The 23,821-nt window shown below is 44.6% G+C and overlaps 1 protein-coding gene across 1 annotated transcript in view; it reads right to left on the bottom strand.

The window, feature by feature from the left end:
* The window catches only part of LOC140190525 (adhesion G protein-coupled receptor B2-like), a 1,142,782-nt gene that overhangs the window by 48,213 nt on the left and 1,070,748 nt on the right, over positions 1 to 23,821 (bottom strand). Inside the window, exon 30 of the mRNA XM_072247176.1 lies at positions 20,160 to 20,195. Coding sequence (XP_072103277.1) covers positions 20,160 to 20,195 — 36 coding nt within the window. The remainder of the gene's footprint in view (positions 1 to 20,159; positions 20,196 to 23,821) is intronic.

Below are 23,821 nucleotides of genomic sequence, written 5' to 3'. Positions count from 1 at the left end.
TATAATTTACAATGCTAATCGAGAGAACCCCAGTGCAATTGACAGCTCAACATTGCTTGTTTTGTCTTATAAGGGCAAGAGTAAGTATTTAAACAAAGACTCTTCACTTCCTTGTCACTTTAGTGTATGCTACTTGAAGTTTCACCTTAATTTGTGTTGACTTTGCGTCTAGCACTTTCTTCTTCATTTTCCGTCTTTTTTCTAAGGCTGTCCATGTTTCCTGTTGTATCCATTCTTTGTTCTTCTTTCCAGTTCTGTAACCTTGACAAGAATCACTGCTCTCCTTGAAGACTGAGGTGATCTCTTTCCACATTGTGTCAATCTTTTCTACTAACACATCCTTGTCAAGGACTTGCAAGGCCTGAAATCTGTTCTTAAACTGAACGGTGAAGACAGATCTCACACTGGCATCCTTGATCTTCTCAAGATCAAAATGTCTTTGTACAAATGTTCTTGTCTCAGTGCTTCTCAGCTTGAGTTTCATCACTGTTACAGAAAGGTGGTGATCTCACCCTGTATCTGCTCCTGTCTTCACTTTTACATCCTGTAAGTATCATCTTCATGTATCATTGAGCGTTAAATGGTCAAACTGATTCTTGTTGCATCCACTGGGTGAGCATCATGTCATTTTTAGGATTTCACGGTGTGGAAGGAGGGTCTTACCTATAAACAGATTGTTTATGGCACAGAATCCCACCAGTCTTTCACCATAGTCATTCATCGTTCCATATCCATGTGTACCCATGACCCTAGAGAAGTGTGAGTTTAGATCTCCCATGATACATAGAAACATAGAAAATAGGTGCAGGAGTAGGCCATTCGGCCCTTCGAGCTTGATGATGATTATGTTATGGTGTGATGTTAACCCTACTTCCAACTGCAGCTGTTCATGGAAAACATCCTTTTCTTCAATGTCACTATCATTGTAGAAGCACAGCACTAGATCACAGTCATGTTCACTTGCTTCCCTTTCAGCCTGACTCTCACTAGCCTGCTGTCGATTGGTTTTCGTTCCAGCAAGCACTTCTCAGTGGCCTTCTTCAAAATGAAAGCTACACCATCATGATGCTGACCACCTTCCCTTCCAGAGTATAAAACTGTTTTAGTCTGCCAGACCCTGTCCATCTGTTTTCACTGAGGCACAGTATATGTTGGTTGTAATAACACATTTCTGCAGTTACTTGTGCCAGCTTGCCAGTATTGTACATGGCTCATACATTGCAATAACCAATTGTGATCTAGGTCTTGGCAGTATCTAGGGCTTCCTTCATCAGACTGGTAGTTCCTTCTTGGTTTTCACTTCTGTCAACCACGGAAATCCCAGGTGGAAACCAGGAATACCATCACCCACAGATAGAACATAGAATATAGAATAGTACAGAACAGTACAGGCCCTTTGGCCAACAATGTTGTTCTGACCATCAAACCCTGCCTCCCATATAACCCCCCCACCTTAAATTCCTCCATATACCTGTCTAGTAGTCTCTTAAACTTCACGAGCGTATCTACCTCCACCACTGACTTAGGCAGTGCATTCCACACGCCAGCCACTCTCTGAGTAAAAAACTTTCCTTAATATCTCCCTTGAACTTCCCACCCCTTACCTTAAAGCCATGTCCTCTCATATTGAGCAGTGGTGCCCTGGGGAAGAGGTGCTGGCTATCCACTCTATCTATTCCTCTTAATATCTTGTATACCTCTATCATGTCTCCTCTCATTCTCCCTCTCTCCAAAGAGTAAAGCCCTAGCTCCCTTAATCTCTGATCATAATGCATACTCTCTAAACCAGGCAGCATCCTGGTTAATCTCCTCTGTACCCTTTCCAGTGCTTCCACATCCTTCCTATAGTGAGGCGACCAGAACTGGACACAGTACTCCAAGTGTGGCCTAACCAGAGTTTTATAGAGCTGCATCATTACCTCGTGACTCTTAAACTCTATCCCTCAACTTATGAAAGCCAACACCCCATAAGCTTTCTTAACTACCCTATCTTACCTGGTATTGGAGGATTCTTCATTGCTGTTTCTGTAACAATTTTTTTCTGGTTGTTAGCCCTGAGCCGAACCCTTGAACCAGGAGCCCTGGTGGACCACTCAGTCTGGTCTCTATCCTTTGACCTGTTTGGCATGGGTGACCCTACCAAGTGCTAAACCACAGGGCGCTAACTCCAGTGCCCTGTGGTTTAGCTCTCTGGGTCACTGGGGCACAGAAGCCTCCAAACCCTACGACATGGCTGTGGTCCTATTGGAGGCTTGCTGACAAATCTGTTGGAATATTATGAGGAAAGAAAGGTAGGACAGACAAAGGATGATAATCCAGGATCCAAAATAAAACAGGAGGAAGTATTTCAAAGTAAAAAAGAATGAATAAGCTGCATTAAGTTAACTGCCATTTGCTGAGAACTGAATTGAATTGACTTTATTACTTACATCCTTCAAATATACGAGGAGTAAAAATCTTTACGTTACCTCTCCGTTCAAATGTGCAATTATAGTAATTTATAATAAATATAATGTACAACATGATATTGAACAATTCAATTCCTTCTCATTGGTGTGGTTCACTTAGTAACATACACAAAATGCTGAAGGATCCCAACAAGCCAGGCAGCATCTATGTTCATTTAATTCTATTTCTTTCAGTTATTCCACTTCAACATTTATTTTTGTACCACTTCATCTACACTACCATCATATCATTATCTGCAGCCTTGTGTTTGTCTCCATATTTATCGTTGTTTTTGTTATTACTATGTGTTCTATTCACTCAGTGAGCTTCATGTGAACAAGTAATTTCATTGCACCCTGGTGTATATGACAATAAACTAACCTAATCTAATTTTAGGTGTTTTGAACCAATACAATTTGAAATGAACAGTTGCCTTGTAAATTATTCAATAGTACTGTTTTCAGTCTCTGTGTGTCAGTCACAGAGGTAGTAGACCATATCTTTCCCTGTCTCTGTTAATCCCATGTAGCTCGATATCTTGGTTGCTTCCTGTTTGCTGCATTGTTCAGTTCTGGTCCCCTCATTATAGAAGGATGTGAAAACTTCAGAGAGGGTGCAGAGGAAAGTTAGCAGAATACCGTGGCATGTGGAGATGCATAGCAGTTCCATCCGGTGCAATTATAGCTCAGGGCGTTGGAGTTTGGAGTTCAATTCCAGTGCCCTCTGTGTGAAAGCCTGTATGTACTTTCCATGAACTGCAGGTGCTCCAGATTTCACCCACAGTCCAAGCAGTTAGTAGGTTACTTGGTCATTGTAAATTGTCCTCTGATTAGGCTGGTGTGAAATAGGTGGGTTGCTAGCTGGCATGGATTACTGGGCTGGAATGTTCCCACATTGTATTCTAAATAGATAAAATAATGGTGCCTAGATTAGAGAACAAGTTGTATGAGGAAAGGTTGAGTGTGCAAGGGCTTCTTTTTGGAGCAGCAGAGAATGAGAGATGACTTGTCAGTGATGTCTAAGATGATGAGAGGATAGAGAGAGTGGGCAGCCAGCAACCTTGTTGCAGGGCGGCAGTGGCTAATATGAGAGGGCATAATTTTAAGGTGATTGGAAAAAGTATAGGGGGGAATTTTACAGAGATTGGCAAGTGTGTGAATCGCACTCCCAGGTGTGGCGTTAGAGTCAGACACATTACAGACATTTAAGAGACTCTTAGATGGACATATGGATAAAAGAAAAATGGAGGACTAGGTTGTGTCAATCTTATAACCTACTCTAAGATCAATCTAACCCTAAGGAGGGAAGGGTTAGATTGACCTTAGAGTAGGTTATAAGGTTGGCTGAACTGAAGGACCTGTACTGTTCTATGTTCTAATGTGTTGTTTCTCCAGAGCTATGCCTTATCTTTTATCACTATTGTTGATGGAGCTTTATCTTTTACTACTTCCATTTCCTGCACTTCTGCTCTTACTCCACCTTCTCCACAGGCAGAACAGGCATTGAGTTCCCCTGGTTCTTGCCTTTCACCCACCCACCTTTGCAATCAGCATATCATATTCTCAACCTTTCTGCCTTACCTTCCACCTTCCCTTTTCACCGGATTCAATCATCTGCAGGCTTGTTAGCTCCATCTATCATCTTCCAGCTCTGTCACTATCTCTACTTTTCCTTCCCTCACCTGACTCTACAAGCCAATCAACACTCGTCACCAGGATCCACACATCTCTTGTCCCAGCTCTATAGCTCAGCTTTTTGTAGTGGCTAGCTCCCCTTTACTCTTTCGGTCCAGATGCTGGATCTTGACCTGGCATGTTGACTGTGCGTTTGTTGTTCAGTCATTAAGTCGAGTCCGACTCTTCGTGACCTCATGGACGTCTGCACACCAAGCCTTCTTGTTGGTAACTGTCTCTCTAAGATCCTCCCAGGTTATACGCATTGTCTGAGTAGTGTTATCTACCCATCATAGCCTCTGTCACCCTCTCTTTTTACTTCTTTACCTAACATTTTAGTGTAGAAATTGCAGGGGCCCTGGAAGAAATATTTAAAACGTCCTTAGCCACGGCTGCGGTGCTGAAGGATTGGAGGGTAGCTCATGTCATTCCGTTGTTTAAAAAAGGCTCCAGAAGTAAACCAGGTACAGGCCGGTGAGCCTGACATCAGTAGAAGGTATATTATTGGAAGGTGTTCTGAGAGATTGGATATACAAGTATCTGGACAACCAAGGGCTGATTAAGGATAGTCAGCATGGCATTGTGCGTGGTAGATCGTGTTTAACGAATCTTGGAGAGTTTTTTTGAGGAGGTTGCCAAGGAAGTAGATGAAGGAAAGGCTGTGGATGTTGTCTACATGGACTTTAGTAAGGCATTTGACAAGGTCCCACATGGGAGGTTAGTTCAGAAGGTTTAGATACTAGGTATTCATGGAGAAGTTAAAACTGGATTCGAAATTGGCTATGTGGGAGAAGACAGCGAGTGGTTATGATTATGGGGAGCAAGGACATGGCAGACCAATTGAATAATTACTTTGGTTCTGTCTTCACTAAGGAGGACATAAATAATCTTCCAGAAATAGTAGGGGACAGAGGGTCCAGTGAGATGGAGGAACTGAGCGAAATACATGTTAGTAGGGAAGTGGTGTTAGGTAAATTGAAGGGATTGAAGGCAGATAAATCCCCAGGGCCAGATGGTCTGCATCCCAGGGTGCTTAAGGAAGTAGCCCAAGAAATAGTGGATGCATTAGTGATAATTTTTCAAAACTCGTTAGATTCTGGACTAGTTCCTGAGGATTGGAGGGTGGCTAATGTAACTCCACTTTTTAAAAAAGGAGGGAGAGAGAAACCGGGGAATTATAGACCGGTTAGCCTAACGTCGGTGGTGGGGAAACTGCTGGAGTCAGTTATCAAGGATGTGATAACAGCACATTTGGAAAGCGGTGAAATGATCGGACACAGTCAGCATGGATTTGTGAAAGGAAAATCATGTCTGACGAATCTCATAGAATTTTTTGAGGATGTAACTAGTAGAGTGGATAGGGGAGAACCAGTGGATGGGGTATATTTGGATTTTCAGAAGGCTCTTGACAAGGTCCCACACAGGAGATTAGTGTGCAAACTTAAAGCACACGGTATTGCGGGTAAGGTATTGGTGTGGGTGGAGAGTTGGTTAGCAGACAGGAAGCAAAGAGTGGGAATAAACGGGACCTTTTCAGAATGGCAGGCGGTGACCAGTGGGGTACCGCAAGGCTCAGTGCTGGGACCTCAGTTGTTTACAATATATATTAATGACTTGGATGAGGGAATTAAATGCAGCATCTCCAAGTTTGCGGATGACACGAAGCTGGGTGGCAGTGTTAGCTGTGAGGAGGATGCTAAGAGGTTGCAGGGTGACTTGGATAGGTTGGGTGAGTGAGCAAATTCATGGCAGATGCAATTTAATGTGGATAAATGTGAAGTTATCCACTTTGGTGGCAAAAATAGGAAAACAGATTATTATCTGAATGGTGGCCGATTAGGAAAAGGGGAGGTACGAGACCTGGGTGTCATTATACACCAGTCATTGAAAGTGGGCATGCAGGTACAGCAGGCGGTGAAAAAGGCGAATGGTATGCTGGCATTTATAGCAAGAGGATTCGAGTACAGGAGCAGGGAGGTACTACTGCAGTTGTACAAGGCCTTGGTGAGACCACACCTGGAGTATTGTGTGCAGTTTTGGTCCCCTAATCTGAGGAAAGACATCTTTGCCATAGAGGGAGTACAAAGAAGGTTCACCAGATTGATTCCTGGGATGGCAGGACTTTCATATGAAGAAAGACTGGATGAACTGGGCTTGTACTCGTTGGAATTTAGAAGATTGAGGGGGGATCTGATTGAAACGTATAAGATCCTAAAGGGATTGGACAGGCTAGATGCAGGAAGATTGTTCCCGATGTTGGGGAAGTCCAGAACGAGGGGCCACAGTTTGAGGATAGAGGGGAAGCCTTTTAGGACCGAGATTAGGAAAAACTTCTTCACACAGAGAGTGGTGAATCTGTGGAATTCTCTGCCACAGGAAACAGTTGAGGCCAGTTCATTGGCTATATTTAAGAGGGAGTTAGATATGGCCCTTGTGGCTACGGGGGTCAGGGGGTATGGAGGGAAGGCTGGGGCGGGGTTCTGAGTTGGATGATCAGCCATGATCATAATAAATGGCGCTGCAGGCTCGAAGGGCCGAATGGCCTACTCCTGCACCTATTTTCTATGGTAGTGGATGATTGATTCTCAGACTGGAGGCCTATGACTAGTGGTGTGCCTCAGGGATCTGTGTTGGGACCATTGTTGTTTGTTGTCTATATCACTGATCTAAATGATAATGTGGTAAATTGGATCAGCAAGTTTGCTGATGACACTAAGATTGGAGGCATTGTGAACAGTGAGGAAGGCTTTCAAAGCTTGCAGAGGGATCTAGGCCAACTGGAAAAATGGGCCAGAAAATGGCAGATGGAACTTAATGCAGACAAGTGTGAGGTGTTGCATTTTCGAAGGACAAATCAAGGTAGGACATACACAGTAAATGGTAGGGCACTGAGGAGTGCGGTGGAACAAGGGGATCTGGGAGTTCAGATACATAATTCCCTGAAAGTGGCGTTACAGGTAGACAGGGTTGTAAAGAAGGCTTTTGACATCCTGGCATTCATAAATCAAAGTACTGAGTATAGGAGTTCGGATATTATGGTGAGGTTGTATAAGACATTGGTGAGGCCAAATTTGGAGTATTGTGTGCAGTTCTGGTCACCTAACTATAGGAAGGATACCAGTAAGATTGAAAGAGTGCAGAGAAGATCTACTAGGATGTTGTCGAGTCTTCAGGAGCTGAGTTAAAGGGAAAGATTGAACAGGTTAGGACTTTATAACAACAACCCGCTGGTTTATGATGTTAAAAAGTCTGTGTCGTCGCTTTTTATGAGCTCTGTGCCTGAAGATCGCAAAGATCTCGGGTCTTTGGGCCCATAGCGAAAGATTTTCTGGCCTCCCCGATGATAGTGACATTGAAGAAAAGGACGTCTTCCGTCAATAGCTGCAGTCGGAAGCAGAGTTAACACCACGCCATGGCATAATCATTGTCATGGGAGATCTAAACACCAGAGTGCGAAATAACAACTCGCCCTTCACTGGGATCGTGGGCATCCATGGATGATGTGGAACGATGAATAACAGTGGTGAAAGACTAGTGGAGTTCTGTGCCATGAACTATCTGGTAAATGGAGGGATCCACTTTCCACACCATGAAATCCACAAACTGACATGGTGTTCAACCAACTGACATGACAGGAACGAGATTGACCATTTACCGATCAATGGAGATGATCTTTACGAGATGTAAAAATGAAGACAGGAGCAGATACAGGAAGTGATCACCAGTGATGAGAAACTCAAAGATAACAGCGTGAGATCTGCTTTCACCATTCTGCTTAAAATTTTGGGCCTTGCAAGACTTTGCTGAGGATGTGGTAGTAGACAGGATTGACACAATGTGGAAACGGATTGCCTCAGTCTTCAAGGACTGCAGAGAAGCTTGTCTAGGATACAGAGCTGGAAAGAAGAGCAAAGAATGGATACAACAGGAAACATAGACAGATTTAGAAGAAAGACAGAAAATGAAGAAAGTTCTAGATGCAATGTCAACATGAATTAAGATGAAATTTCAACTAGTATACACTGAAACTAACAAGGAAGTGAAGAGATTTGTAAGAAAGGATAAGAGAGTCTACATGAAAAACCTTGAAGTGGAGACCTAAGCTGCAGCCAATCGAGGTAATCAGGGAAATATCTACGAGATTCCAAAATTGGAATGCAGGAAGTTCCAGACTAGATCCAGTGGTCCCATGAATGAACGGTCTGCTTTTGACAGCTGAGAAAGAGCAAGAAGCACGTGAACAGAGTACTTCACAGAATTACTGAATAGACCCCCATCAGAGGAAGACCTGACGTACAAAAGGCAGCATAGGACCTCGACATCAACACAGATCCACCCAAGAAAGAAGAGGCTGTTTCTGCAATTGAATCACTAAAGAACAGAAAGGCTGCAGGACGTGACAATTTGAGCACTGAACTGTTACAAGCTGAACCCAGAGTTGCAGCAGCCACCCTGCGAGCTTCTAATCCAGGAAGTCGGGAACGGGGACATGTACCCAAAAATTGGACAAAGGGTGTTACCACTGTTTACTCTAATCCGGGAATGGGGACATGTACCCAAGAACTGGATAAAGGGTGTTACCACCGTTTACTCTAATCTGGGAACGGGGACATGTACCCAAGAACTGGATAAAGGGTGTTACCACTGTTTACTCTAATCCGGGAACGGGGACATGTACCCAAGAACTGGATAAAGGGTGTTCTTGATAGGATCCTCAAGAAAGGAGTACCTAGTGCAACAATTGGTGTGGCATCACACTTTTGTCAGTGCTCAGCAAGATTCTTGATCAAGACCTTGTCCAACAGATTACAAATGCTGTTGATGTGTGCATGGGAGGGAGAAAGCTGGCTGCAGGAGAAACAGAGGCTCAGTCCACTAAATTTTTACGCTGTGTGATCTCAAGTATCAGTGCACAGAGTGGCAGGGGTAAGGGACTGAACTGGGGGAATTCAGTTGCTTCCTACCTACATCCGTGACACCACACACTTGGAATCTTTTCAAGGATTTCAGGTTCCCTGGCCCCTATCATCTTATTTTCACTATGAATGTTCAGTCCCTGTACACCTCCATCTCCCACCAGGTAGGCTTCAAAGCTCTCCATTTCTTTCCGGACACCAGATCCAACCAGTTCCCCTCTACTACCACTCTTCTCTGCCTAGCAGAATTGTCCTCACTAAGTAATTTCTCCTTTGGCTCCTCCCACTTCCTGCAAACAAAAGGTGTAGCCATGGGCACTCACATGGGTCCCAAATATGCCTGCCTTTTCGTCAGCTTTGTGCAACAATCTATATTCCAAGGCTACATTGGTTACCATCCTGCACTTTTCTTATGCTCCATCGACAACAGCATTGGTGCTGCTTCCTGAACCCATGCTGAACTCATTGACTTCATTCACTTTGCCTTCAACTTCCACCCTGCCCTCAAACTTACCTGGTCTATTTCTGACACCTTTCTTCCCTTTCTCAATCTCTCTGTCTCGGTCTTAGGAGACAGCTCATCTACTGATGTCTATAACAAGCCCACAGACTCTCACAGCTATCTGGACTATACCTCCTCCCACCCTGTTACTTGTAAAAACACCAACCCCTTCTCTCAATTCCTCCATCTCTGCCGTATCTTCTCTCAGGATGAGGCTTTTCATTCTAGAATGAAGGAAATGTCCTTTTTCAAAGAAAGAGGTTTCCCTTCCTCCTCCATCAACGCTCTCCTCAACTGCATCTCTTCCATTTCATGTATGTCTACTCTTACCCTATCTTCCTGCCACCCTACCAGGGATGTGGTTCCTCTTGTCCTCACCTACTACCCTACCAGCCTCCACATCCAGCACATAATTCTCCGGAACTTCCGCCATCTCCAATTGGATCCCACCACCAAGCACATTTCCCTCCTCCCCCACTTTCTACTTTCTGCAGGGAACACTCCCTCCACGCCTCCTTTGTCTATTCGCCCCTCCCCACTGATCGCCCTTCTGGCACTTACCCTTGCAAGTGGAACAAGTGCTACACCTGCCACGACACCTCCTCCATCACTACCATTCAGGGCCCTAAACAGTCCTTCCAGGTGAGGCAACACTTCACCTGTGAGTCTGTTGGGGTCATTTACTGTATCTGGTGCTGCCCATATATTGTGAGACCGCTTCACCAGAAGAAGCGATCTCCCAGTCAGAATCAGGTTTATTATCACTGGGATGTGACGTGAAATTTGTTAACTTAGCAGCAGCAGTTCAATGCAATACATAATATGGAAGAGAAAAATATATAAATAAAATAAAAAAATAAATAAATACATAAATCAATTACAGTATACTGTATATTGAATAGATTAAAAAATGTGCAAAAAACAGAAATATTGTAAACAGCAGGAATTCTGCAGATGCTGGAAATTCAAGCAACACACATCAAAGTTGCTGGTGAACGCAACAGGCCAGGCAGCATTTCTAGGAAGAGGTGCAGTCGACGTTTCAGGCCAAGACCCTTTGTCAGGACTATTGAAATTACAATATTAGAAATATTGTATATTTTTTTTTAAAAAGTGAGGTAGTGTGCAAGGGTTCAATGCTCATTTAGGATTCGGATGGCAGAGGGGAAGAAGCTGTTCCTGAATCGCTGAGTGTGTGCCTTAAGGATCTGTACCTCCTACTTGATGGGAACAGTGAGAAAAGGCCATGCCCGGGGGCTGGAGGTTTTTAATAATGGACTCTGCCTTTCTGAGCACTGCTCCCTGAAGTTGTCCCGGGTACTTTGTAGGCAAGTACCCAAGATGGAGCTGACTAGATTTACAACCTTCTGCAGCTTCTTTCGGTCCTGTGCAGTAGCCCCTCCATACCAGACAGTGATGCAGCCTGTCAGAATGCTCTCCACGGTACAACTATAGAACTTTTTGAGTGTATTTGTTGACATACCAAATCTCTTCAAACTCCTAATAAGGTATAGCCGCTGTCTTGCCTTTATAACTGCGTCGATATGTTGGGACCAGGTTAGATCCTCAGAGATCTTGACACCCGAGAACTTGAAACTGCTCACTCTCTCCACTTCTGATCCCTCTGAGGATTGGTATGTGTTCCTTCGTCTCACACTTCTGAAGCAGGTGAAAACCTGGTCAGCAGGAGCCATTTCTGCTCTTCAAGAACGCTTTGAGCACACTGACTGGCACATGTTCAGGGAGGCTGCAACCGATGGCGACTCTACCACCTTAGAGGAGTACACAGCATCAGTGACTATACTTTATACTTTATTGTCGCCAAACAATTGATACTAGAGCGTACAATCATCACAGCGACATTTGATTCTGCGCTTCACGCTCCCTGGAGTACAAATCAATAGTAAATATTAAAAATTTAAATTATAAATTATAAATAGAAAATAGAAAAGGGAAAGTAAGGTAGTGCAAAAAAACCGAGAGGCAGGTCGGGATATTTGGAGGGTACGGCCCAGATCCGGGTCAGGATCCATTCAGCAGTCTTATCACAGTTGGAAAGAAGCTGTTCCCAAATCTGGCCGTACGAGTCTTCAAGCTCCTAAGCCTTCTCCCGGAGGGAAGAGGGACGAAAAGTGTGTTGGCTGGGTGGGTCATGTCCTTGATTACCTTGGCAGCACTGCTCCGATAGCGTGCGGTGTAAAGTGAGTCCAAGGACGGAAGATTGGTTTGTGTGATGTGCTGGGCTGTGTTCACGATATTTTGCAGCTTCTTCCGGTCTTGGACAGGACAACTTCCATATCAGGTTGTGATGCACCCTAGAAGAATGCTTTCTATGGTGCATCTATAAAAATTAGTGAGGGTTTTAGGGGACAGGCCAAATTTCTTTAGCTTTCTCAGGAAGTAAAGGTGTTGGTGGGCCTTCTTGGCAGTGGACTCTGTTTGGTTGGACCAAGTCAGGTCATTTGTGATATTGACCCCGAGGAACTTAAAGCTTTTGATCTGTTCCACTTGCGCACCACCGATGTAAATGGGGTCGTGCAGTCTGCTACTCCTTCTGAAGTCAACAACCAATTCCTTCGTCTTGCTGACGTTGAGGGATCGGTTATTGTCTTCACACCATGCCATCAGGTTCTTAATTTCCTCTCTGTACTCAAACTCATCATTACCCGAGATACGGCCTACAATTGTGGTGTCATCAGCAAACTTATATATTGAGCTTGATGGAAACTTGGCTACACAATCATGGGTGTACAGTGAGTAGAGCAGGGGGCTGAGTACACAGCCTTGTGGGGCACCGGTGCTTAGAGTGATTGTAGAGGAGAGCTTGTCCCCTATTTTTACAGCCTGGGTCTTGTCTATAACTAGCTACATCAGCAAGTGCATTAATGACATCACTCTGGCCAAGACCATCACTATACGCGCTAAGCAGAAGCCATGGATGACCGCGGAGGTGTGTGCGCTGCTGAGGACCCGTGACTCCGCCTTCAGAGCAGGCAACAAGGCAGCCCTAACAACAGCGAGGGCAAACTGTCCCAGGCCATCAGAGAGGCAAAGCGTGCACACGCCCAGTGAATCCATAGCCACTTCCAGGACAGCGGTGACACGCGGCGCATGTGGAAGGGCATTCAGGACATCATCAACTACAAGACAACACCGTCTGCCTGTGCTGGTGATGCCTCCCTCCCAGATGCGTTGAACAACTTCTACATTCGTTTTGAAGCGGAAAATGACATGGTGGCGAGTAAGACCGCTCCTCCTTCAAATGACCAGGTGCTGTGTCTTACCATGGCTGATGTGAGGAAAACTCTATGCAGGGTCAACCCACGGAAGGCTGCTGGACCAGACAATATTCCTGGCAGAGTGCTCAGAGGATGTGCAGACCAGCTGGCAGATGTTTTCACTGACATCTTCAACATCTCCCTGAGCAGTGCCGTCGTTCCAACGTGCTTCAAGGCTGCCACCATCGTCCCCGTGCCGAAGAAGTCTTCAGTGTCCTGCCTCAACGTCTACTGTCCCATTGCTCTCGCATCCATCACCATGAAGTGTTTCGAGAGGCTCGTCATGAGACACATCAAGACCCTGCTGCCCCCCTCACTGGACCCCCTGCAGTTCGCGTATCATCCCAACTGCTCAACAGACAATGCCATCGCCACCACCCTCCACCTGGCCCTAACCCACCTGGACAAAATAGACACATATGTTCGAATATTGTTCATCGACTTCAGTTCAGTATTCAACACAATCATTCCTCAGCACCTGATTGGAAAGCTGAAACTGCTGGGCCTGAACACCTCCCTCTGCAACTGGATCCTAGACTTCCTGACTGGGAGACCTCAGTCAATCTGGCTTGGAAGCAGCATCTCCAGCACCATCACACTGAGAACGGGGGCCCCTCAGGGCTGTGTGCTCAGTCCACTGCTGTTCACTCTGCTGACCCACGACTGCGCTGCAACACACAGCTCGAACCACATCATCAAGCTCGCAGATGACACGACCGTGGTGGGTCTCATCAGCAAGAACAATGAGTCAACATACAGAGAGGAGGTGCAGCGGCTAACAGACTGGTGCAGAGCCAACAACCTGTCTCTGAATGTGAACAAAACAAAAGAGATGGTTGTTGATTTTAGGAGAGCACGGAGTGACCACTCTCTGCTGAACATTGACAGCTCCTTCGTAGAGATTGTTAAGAGCACCAAATTTCTTGGTGTTCACCTGGCGGAGATTCTCACCTGGTCCCTCAATACCAGCTCCATAGCAAAGAAAGCCCAGCAGCATCTCTACTTTCTGCGAAGGCTGAGAAAAGTCCATCTCCCACCCCCCATCCTCACCACATTCTACAGAGGATGTATCGAGAGCATCCTGAGCAGCTGCATCACTGCCAGGTTCGGGAATTGCACTGTCTCGGATCACAAGACCCTGCAGCGGATAGTGAGGTCAGCTGAGAAGTTCATCGGCGTCTCTCTTCCCGCCATTACAGACAATTACACTACACGCTGCACCCGTAAAGTCAACAGCATTGTGGACCCCACCCGCCCCTCATATAAACTCTTCTTCCTCCTGCCATCTGGCAAAAGGTACCGAAGCATTTGGGCTCTCACGACCAGACTGTGCAACAGTTTCTTCCCTCAAGCCATCAGAGTCCTTAATACCCAGAGACTAGACTGACATCTACATCATTTATTATTATATTGTAATTTTTCCTCTATTGTGCCTATTGTCTTGTTTATTATTTACTGTACTGCCCTGCACGGTTTTGTGCACTTTATGTAGTCCTGTGTAGGTCCGTAGACTACTGTAGCTTTTGTGTTGTCTTACGTAGTCTAGTGTAGCCTTGTGTTGTCTCACTTAGTCTAGTGTAGTTTTCTGTTGTGTCATGTAGCACCAAGGTCCTGGAGGAATGTTGTTTCATTTTTATTATGTACTGTACCAGCAGTTTCTGGTTGAAATGACAATAAAAAGCGACTTGACTTGACATTTCCTGAAGTCCACAATCAGCTATGTTGCTATGACACCACTCCATTAGTAGGCATATCTCGCTCCTGTAAGCCCTCTTGTCACCATCTGAGATTCTACCAACAATGGTTGTATCGTCAGCAAATTTATAGATGGTACTTGAGTTATACCTAGCCACGGAGAAATGGGTATATAGAGTGTAGAGCAGTGGGCTGAGGTGTGCTAGTATTGATCGTCAGCGAGAAGGATATGTTATCATCAATCCACATAGATTGTAGTCTTCCGGTTAGGAAGTTGAGGATCCAATTGCAGAGGGAGGTACAGAGGCCCAGGTTCTGCAACTTCTCAATCAGGATTGTGGAAATGATGGTATTAAATGCTGAGCTACAGTCGATGAACAGCATTCTGACATAAGTGCTTGTGTTGTCCAGGTGGTCTAAAGCTGTGTGAAGAGCCATCGAGACTGTGCCTGCTGTTGACCTATTGTGGTGATAGGCAAATTGCAATGAGTCCAGGTCCTTACTGAGGCAGAAGTTCAGTCTAGTCACAACCAACCGCTCAAAGCATTTCATCACTGTCAATGTGAGTGCTACCGGGTGATAGACATTAAGGCAGCTCACATTATTCTTCTTAGACACTGGTATAATTTTGAAGCAAGTGGGAACTTCTGCCCACAGCAGTGAGAGGTCAAAAATGTCCGCTAGTTGGTTGGCACAGGTTTTCAGAGCCTTACCAGGTACTCCATTAGGACCTTCCACATTGTGAGGGTTCACTCTCTTTAAAGACAGCCTAACATCAACCTCTGAGACAGAGATCATAGGGTCATCAGGTGCAGCAGGGATCTTCACAGCTGTAGTTGTGTTCACCCTTTCAAAGAGGGCATAGAAGGCGTTGAGTTCATCTGGTAGTGAAGCATCGCTGCTATTCATGCTATTGGGTTTCGCTTTGTAGGAAGTTGTGTCTTACAGACCCTGCCAGAGTTGTTGTGCATCTGATGTGGCCTCCAGCCTCGTTCGAAATTGTCTCTTCGCCTTTGAAATAGCCCTCTGCAAATTATACCTGGTTTTCTGGTACAGGCCTGGGTCGCCAGACTTGAATGCCAAAGATCTAGCCTTCAGCAGACGATATACCTCCTGGTTCATCCATGGCTTTTGGTTTGGGAATGTACAGTAAGTTTTTGTAGGCACACATTCATCCATACAGTTTTAATGAAGTCCGTAACAACTGCAGCATACTCATCCAGGTTTGAAGATGTATCCCTGAATACAGTCCAGTCCACCGATTCAAAGCAGTCCTGTCGGCACTCCTGTGCTTCCCTTGTCCATACCTTCTTGGTCCTCACAACTGGTGCTGCAGTCTTCAGTCTCTGCCTATACTCAGGGAATAGAAGTACAGCCAGGTGATCAGACTTACCGAAGTGAGGGCATAGAATAGCATGGCAGGCATTTTTAACGGTGGTGTAGCAATGTTCCAGTGTGGTGTTTCCTCTGTATTGCAAGTGATCTGTTGATGGTAATTGCTTAGTGATTTTTTTCAGACTGGCCTGGTTAAAATCTCCCAAAACGATGGTGAAGGTGTTAGGGTGCTCTGTTTCGTGCATGTTGATCCCACTGCTCAGATCATCTAAAGCCTGACTGACACTGGCCTGAGGTGGAATGTAAACTGCTACCAAAATGACCCCAGACAAACTCCTGTGGTAGGTAAAAAGGACAGCACTTAACTGCTAGATATTCCGGGTCTGGTGAGCAGAATTGGGACAGCACTGATATATTTGTGCACCAAGAAGAGTTGATCATGAGGCATACTCCTCCACCTCTGCTTTTGAAAGACTTGACAAATCTGTCCTGACGGGGTATAGTAAACCATTCAATCTGAATTGCTGCATCCAGTACGGAAGGGGTTAACCAGGATTCCGTGAAACAAAGGAGACACACATTCCTAATGTCCCTCTGATTCAGCACCCACTTTAATTTTAATTGTACTTCCACTTCCCATTCTCATTCCGATATTTCAGTCCATGGCCTCTTCTACTGTTGTGATGAGGCCAAACTCAGGTTGGAGAAATAACACCTTATATTCCGTCTGGGTAGCCTCTGACCTGATGGCATGAACGTCAATTTTTCCAGCTTCCTATAATGCCCCTCCCTCTCCTTGACCATTCCCCATCCTCTTTTCCCTCTCTACCTATCTCCTTGCCTGCCCATCTCCTCCCCTCTTTTCTTTCTTTTATGGCCTTCTGTCCTCTCCTATCAGACTCCCCCATCTCCAGCCCTGTAGCTCTATCACCACTCAACTTTCCAGCTCTTTACTTCATCCCTCCCTCTCCTGGTTCCACCTATTAGCTTGCGTTTCTCTCTCCTCTTCCCCCAACCTTTTAAATCAACTCCTCATCTCTTTTTCTCCAGTCACGCTGAAGAGCCTCAGCCCGAAATGTCGACTGGACTTTTTTCCATAGATGCTGCTTCCTGCAGCATTGTGTGTGTGTTGCCTGTGTACCTTTGGTGGACAGGTTGGACTCGAGTCAGCCAGAGGAAGACTGAGACCATGATCCTCAATGTTGAGCCTCCTCCTGCTGCCGTCAAGCCATGTGGCATTGACTTACCAAGTACTGTACCAGCATAGTCACTTACCTGGGCAGCATCGTTCGGCAGGATGGTGGGACCAAGGATGACATCCAGTGCAGACTCAGCAAAACTAGAAACATCTTCAGATCAATGAGCGGCAGATAGGGATCAACCAGGTACAGTGTCCACACCAAGGTGAAGCTGTGCCAGGGCTGTGCTTTGTCCACACTCTTGTGGACAGAATGGGTCAGAATGCTGGCACATGACATTTTCTACCTAAATTTCACACACTTCTGTCCTCTGATACTGTCGAACATCTGGCATACTGCTGGTGTTGTCCACAGTGAAGACTGATGCAAAAGAACTTATTCAGTTCACCTGTCATTTCCTTGTACCCCATTACTACCTTCCAGCATCTTCTTCAGCAGTCCGATATCAAATCTCACCTCTCTTGTACACTTTATATATCTGAAAAGCTTTTGGTATCCTCTTTAATATTATTGGCTAGCTGACTTTAGTATTCCATCTTTTCCCTCTTTATGACTTTTTTAATTGCCTTCGGATGATTTCTAAAAGCATCCCAATCCTCTAACTTCCCACTAATTTTTGGTCTATTATATGTTCTCTCTTTGGCTTTTACGTTGGCTTTGACTTCCCTTGCCAGCCACAGTTGTGTCATCCTGCCATTAGGATACTTCTTCCTCTTTGGAATCTATTTATCCTGCGCCTTCCAAACAGCTCCCAGAAACTCCGACTATTGCTGCTCTGCTGTCACCCTTGCTATAGTTCTTTTCCAATCCACTGTGGCCAGCTCCTCTCTCATGCCTCTGTAATTCCCTTTACGCCACTATAATACTGACACATATGACTTTAGCTTCTCATATTGAGGGTGAATTCTGGCATATTATGATCACTGAATCCTTAAGGGTTCCTTTATTTTAAGGTCTCTAATCAACTTCAGCTCATTGCACAGCACCTAATCCAGATTTGCTAATCCTCAGCCATGAGCTGCTCTAAAAAGCCATCTCAAAGGCATTGTAGAAGTTCTCCCTCTAGGAGTCCAGCACCAAACTGAATTTCCCAATCTAGCTGAATATCAAAATCCCTCATGACTATCATAACTTTGCCCTTTTGACATGTATTTTCTATTCTGTTGTAATTTGTAGACCACACCTTTACCTCTGTTTGGGGGCCTGTATATGACTTCCATCAGAGTCTTTTTCCCCTTGTAGTTCCTTAGGTCTACTCACCCGATTCAATACCTTCTGATCCTATGTCACCTCTTCCTAAGGATTTTAGTACTTTTTTTTAATCAATAGAGACACCCTACACCCTCTGCCTATCTGCCTGTCCTTTCAATACAATGTGTATTATTAAATGTTAAGCTCCCAACTATTATCTTCTTTCAGCCACGACTCAGTGATACCTCCCAATCTCTAACAGCATTACTACAAGATCATCTACCTTATTCCACACACTGTGTGCAAAATCACACATACATTCTGAGTTAAAAGCCACCATTTATTTTTGGCAGCTTGACAGATGCTCAGAAATAAGACCATAAGACCATACATATAGGAGCAGAAGTAGGCCATTCAGCCCATCAAGTCTGCTCCACCATTCAATCAGGGGCTGCTCCAATTCTTCCAGTCATCCCATTCCCCTGCCTTCTCCCCATACCTTTTGATGCCCAGACTAATCAAGAACCTATCTATCTCTGCCTTAAATGTACCCAATGACTTGGCCTCCACAGCCGCTCGTGGCAACAAATTGCACAGATTTATCACCCTCTGATGAAAGTAATTTCTTCACATCTGTTCTAAAAGGACGTCCTTCAACCCTGAAGTCATGGCCTCTTGTCCTAGACTTCCCTACCATGGGAAATAACTTTGCCATATCTAATCTGTTCAGGCCTTTTAACATTCGGAATGTTTCTATGAGATCCCCCCTCATTCTCCTGAGCTCCAGGGAATACAGCACAAGAGCTGCCAGACGTTCATCATATGGTAACCCTTTCAATCCTGTAATCATTCTCATGAATCTTCTCTGATCTCTCCAATGTCAGTATATCCTTTCTAAAATAAGGAGCCCAAAACCACACACGATACTCTAAGTGTGGTCTCATGAATGCCTTACAGGGTCTCAACACCACATCCCTGCTCTTCTTTTCTATATCTCTGGAAATGAATGCCAACATTGCATTCGCCTTCTTTACAACTGACTCAAACTTTAGGGCATCCTGCGCAAGGACTTCCAAGTCCCCATCTTTCCCCATCTAAATAATAGTCTGCCCGTTTATTTCTTCCAACAAAGTGCATGACCATACAGTTTTCAAAATTGTGTTTCATTTGCCACTTCTTTGCCCATTCACTTAAACTATCTAAGTCTCTCTGCAGTCTCTCTGTTTCCTCAACACTACCTGCTCCTCCACCTATCTTTGTACCACTGGCAAATTTAATCCCATAGTCCAAATCATTGACGTACATCGTAAAAAGCAGTGGTCCCAACACCGACCCCTGTGGAACTCCACTGGTAACCGGCAGCCAGCCAGAATAGGATCCCTTTTTCTGTTTTCTGCCGACCAGGCAATGCTCTACCCACGCTTCCCTGTAATTCCATGGGCTCTTATCCTGCAAAGCAGCCTCATGTACGGCACCTTGTCAAAGGCCTTCTGAAAATCCAAGTACACCATACCTACTACATCTCCTTTGTCAACCCTGCTTGTAATTTCCTCAAAAAATTGTCAGTTAGTTAGGCAGGATTTTCCTTTCAGGAAACCATGCTGGCTTTGGCCTATCTTGTCAGTGCCTCCAGGTACTCTGTAATCTCATCCCTAACAATTGATTCCAACAACTTCCTAACCAGTGATGTCAGGCTAACAGGTCTATAGTTTCCTTTCTGCTGCCTCCCACCCTTGTTAAATTGCATTACAGCTTTATGAGTCAGAAAGTCCTCATTGAAAGTCCTTGATCAGTTAATAGTTGTGACTCTATGATCATAGACTCTAAATGAGTGCTACCTCAGAATAACACAGAAAGATCTTATTAATTGAGTGGGAACATTACCATTTTGCAAGTTGTTGTTAACATACAAAAATACTTACCTCAACATCAAGGTCAGAATACCTCAGTCTTTTCTTCTGTGAAAAGAACAGAAAAAAAAATCTTACTCATCATGTGCTTGAAAGAACATGCTCCATCTCATTTCTAACAGGTTGTCAACTTGTCAGATGGTCAATGCCCACATAGTGAAATCAGGTGACATTCAGAGCAGTGTACAGTATTCGATTGTACAGCAGAACCTATCCCAGGGAGTCTGGACCACAAAAGGATAGGTGAACATCACAATGCCAGAGACTCAGGACAAAATCCATCAAAGATACTGAACTACATTTTAGTAGCTTTTGCAACAGCTTAGGATATTCACCAGAAATATATCAGTGATAAAACACTTAAAAATATGAGGACAGATGACATAGAATATGTTACATTTCCCATGATCATAAAAAGAGTGACCTAACTTGCGAATTTTAGGTAATTAGGTAACTTGAAGTGAGAAATAGTTTCCTTTGGTAATGGAAATGAAGACTAAGGGACTATAGTTTTAAGAACACAGGTAGACCTGCTCAAGAATGGTGTCAGGAAGCAATTTTCGTACAAGGAGTAATGAAAATTTGGAGCTCTCTCCCCTGAAAAGTTGTTGAGGCTGGGAATCAATTTTAAATTCTGTGATTGCCAGTTTATGCATCAGCATAATGGGCCGCGACCCCCTGCCCTGTAAACATGAGGAACTCAGTTTGGTACATGGAGCTGGAGTACAGCTAAATCATGGCACCCAGAGAATGAGCTATTGAGATATATATCCCAGAGCTAAACTTCAGCGGTACAGGAATGAAAACTTATACTGAATCTAGAACATTTAGCCCTCAATTGTCCTTTGACCTATCTGCCGAGGGAGTTCTCTGTCATCTCCTGGTAGTGGTGTGCATGGACCCCTGGCAAATGTCAAGCTGTAACTGGAGGAGCTAAGCACTGTGGTCAACAATCACAAGACAGCATACCCTGACACCTTCCCAATCATTACAGGAGACTTCAACCATGCCAGCTTGATGAAATCTCTGACAAACTACAGCTAACATGTCACCCCTTCAATCACTGTTAAAAGGACACTTACCCTAGCATTCCTCACTCACATTTGGCAAGTCCGATCTTCCCAATGTACAGGCAAGGACTAAGGACCACAGCACTGGGGTCGAGGAGCATCTGCAGCCCCTATTTGGAATGCACTGTATCAGGCCAGAAGACACAGGAGCAGAGTTAGGCCATACGGCCCGTCCTGTTTGGGGATTAATTTCCGATCTGAATGAATACGCCACAGCTGTTACTGGCTTCATCGAGACCTGTGTGGATGAGTGTGTGCTTTCAAGAACAAACTGAGTTCTCCCAAAGCAGAAGCAGAAGCAGAAAATTTGCATTCTGCTATGAGCTGCTTCTCTGCTGTTCAAAGTTGGCAATTCAGAATCCGACAAGAAGTCCAGCTAGTCAGTATAGAAGGTCATCATGAGAGCAAAGAGGCAACTCCATGTGGAGTTAGAGAAACAATTGGATACATGGCAGTTGTGGCAGGGTTTGGCATTACTCCCTATAAGACAAAACCTAACAGTGTTAGTGGCAATAATACTTCACTCCCTGATGAGCCCAGTGCCTTTTACGAATGTTTTGAAAGGGACAATAATATTACACCCATGAAAATCCCTACAACATACGGTTGTGGCCTCTGCTATAGAGGGCAACGTCAGAACATCCTTGAAGAGGGTGAACTTTCACAAGTCATTTGGCCCCTACAGAGTACCTGGCAGCTGCTGAAAACCTGTGCTCTTCAACTGGACATCTATAACCTCTCATTGGCTGAACAATGACATGGACTGCTGCAACTCGCTTACTTCCACAAAGGACAACAACGGATACAATTTCACTGGCCCTCCACTCTGACCTGGAGCATCTAGGCAACAGCAAAACATATGCCAGGCCTCTGTTTATTGATTACAGCTTGATATTCCCTCATGGTTAATCACCAAGCTTCTAAACTGAGGTATCTATACCTCCATCTGCAACTGGGTTTTCGATTTCCTCATTGGGAGACCACAGTCAGTATGGATTAGTGATAACATCTCCTCTTTGCTGACAGTCCTCACTGGCGCACCTCAGGGATGCATGCTTAGCCCACTGCTCTACTCTCTCTACACTCATTACTGTGTGGCTAAGCACAGCTCAAAAACTAACTGTAAATTTGCTGTTGATGGTAAAATCTCAGATGATAATGAGAAGGGTTACAGCAGTGAGATCGATTGGCTGGTTGTGTGATGTTGCAATGACAATATTGCACGAGTTCCATTGAGACCAAGGGTTTGATTGAGCAGGGGAAGCTGGGTGATCACATACCAGTCCTCACTGAGGGGTCAGCAGTGGAAAGCGTGGGCAGCATTAAGCTCCTGGATATAAATATTTTTGAGGATCTGTCCAATCCAGCACTATGAAAACATGAAGAAGGCATGCCAGTGAATTAACTTTGTTTGAAGTTTGATCGGATTTGGTGTGCTACCTAAAATTTGAGCAAATTTGAGATGTATTCTGATTGGTTGCATCTGAAAACCCTAATACACAAGATTGCAAGAGGCTGCAAAGGGTTGTAATCTCAGCTAATGCTGTCAGGGGCACAAATCTACTTACTCTCGAGGACATGTTCAAAAGGCAGGCAGCTATCAGTAAAGAGCCCCAAATCCGGGACATGCCCTCTTCTCATTACTAACAACACATACTCAACAATTCAAATTTCTGAATGTTTTCTTATGATTTATTTTCTCTGCACCATTTATTTATTTTGTAATTTATGTAATTTTATGAATTGGAATGTATTGTTGCTGCAAATCAACAAATTTTAAGTCATATGTCACTGATATAAACCTCATTCTGATACTACTATGCAATCGCACCATGTTTGGTCATTGGCAAAATAATAAAAGCTGTCATTGACACAGTTAACAAAAAACACTTGCTCTGGCCTAATGCCCAGTGTGGGTTTTATCAGGAATACTCTGCTCCAGACATCATCACAGTTGGTTCAACCTTGAGCTAAAAAGCAAAATTCTAGAGGTGAAATGAGAGTGACTGTACTTGATATTAAAGCAGGACTTAACTGAACATGTATCAAAGGCACACTGGAAAAAGTGAAATCAATGTGAGTCAAAGGGAAAACACTCCATTTGTACCAATACAAAGGAAGATGGCTGAGGTTGTTAGTAGCTGGTTGTCCCAGTCCCAGGATATCACGACACAACTTCCTTAGGATTGTGTCCTAGGCCCAGTCTGTGGATATCATTACACCTCTTACTTAAGATTGTGCCCTAGGCCTTGTCCCAGGATATCACGACACAACTTCCTTCGGATTGTGCCCTAGGCCTAGTCCCAGGATATCACTACACAACTTCCTTAGGATTGTGTCGTAGACCCAGGCCTAGTCCCAGGATATCACGCAACAACTTCCTTAGGATTGTGTCGTAGACCCAGGCCTAGTCCCAGGATATCACGCAACAACTTCCTTAGGATTGTGTCGTAGACCCAGGCCTAGTCCCAGGATATCACTACACAACTTCCTTAGGATTGTGTCGTAGACCCAGGCCTAGTCCCAGGATATCACTACACAACTTCCTTAGGATTGTGTCGTAGACCCAGGCCTAGTCCCAGGATATCACGCAACAACTTCCTT

This window comes from Mobula birostris, chromosome 30 (assembly GCF_030028105.1).
Source record: "Mobula birostris isolate sMobBir1 chromosome 30, sMobBir1.hap1, whole genome shotgun sequence".
In the NCBI taxonomy this organism is placed as follows: domain Eukaryota; kingdom Metazoa; phylum Chordata; class Chondrichthyes; order Myliobatiformes; family Myliobatidae; genus Mobula; species Mobula birostris.
This window is presented reverse-complemented; position numbering and strand designations above follow the sequence as displayed.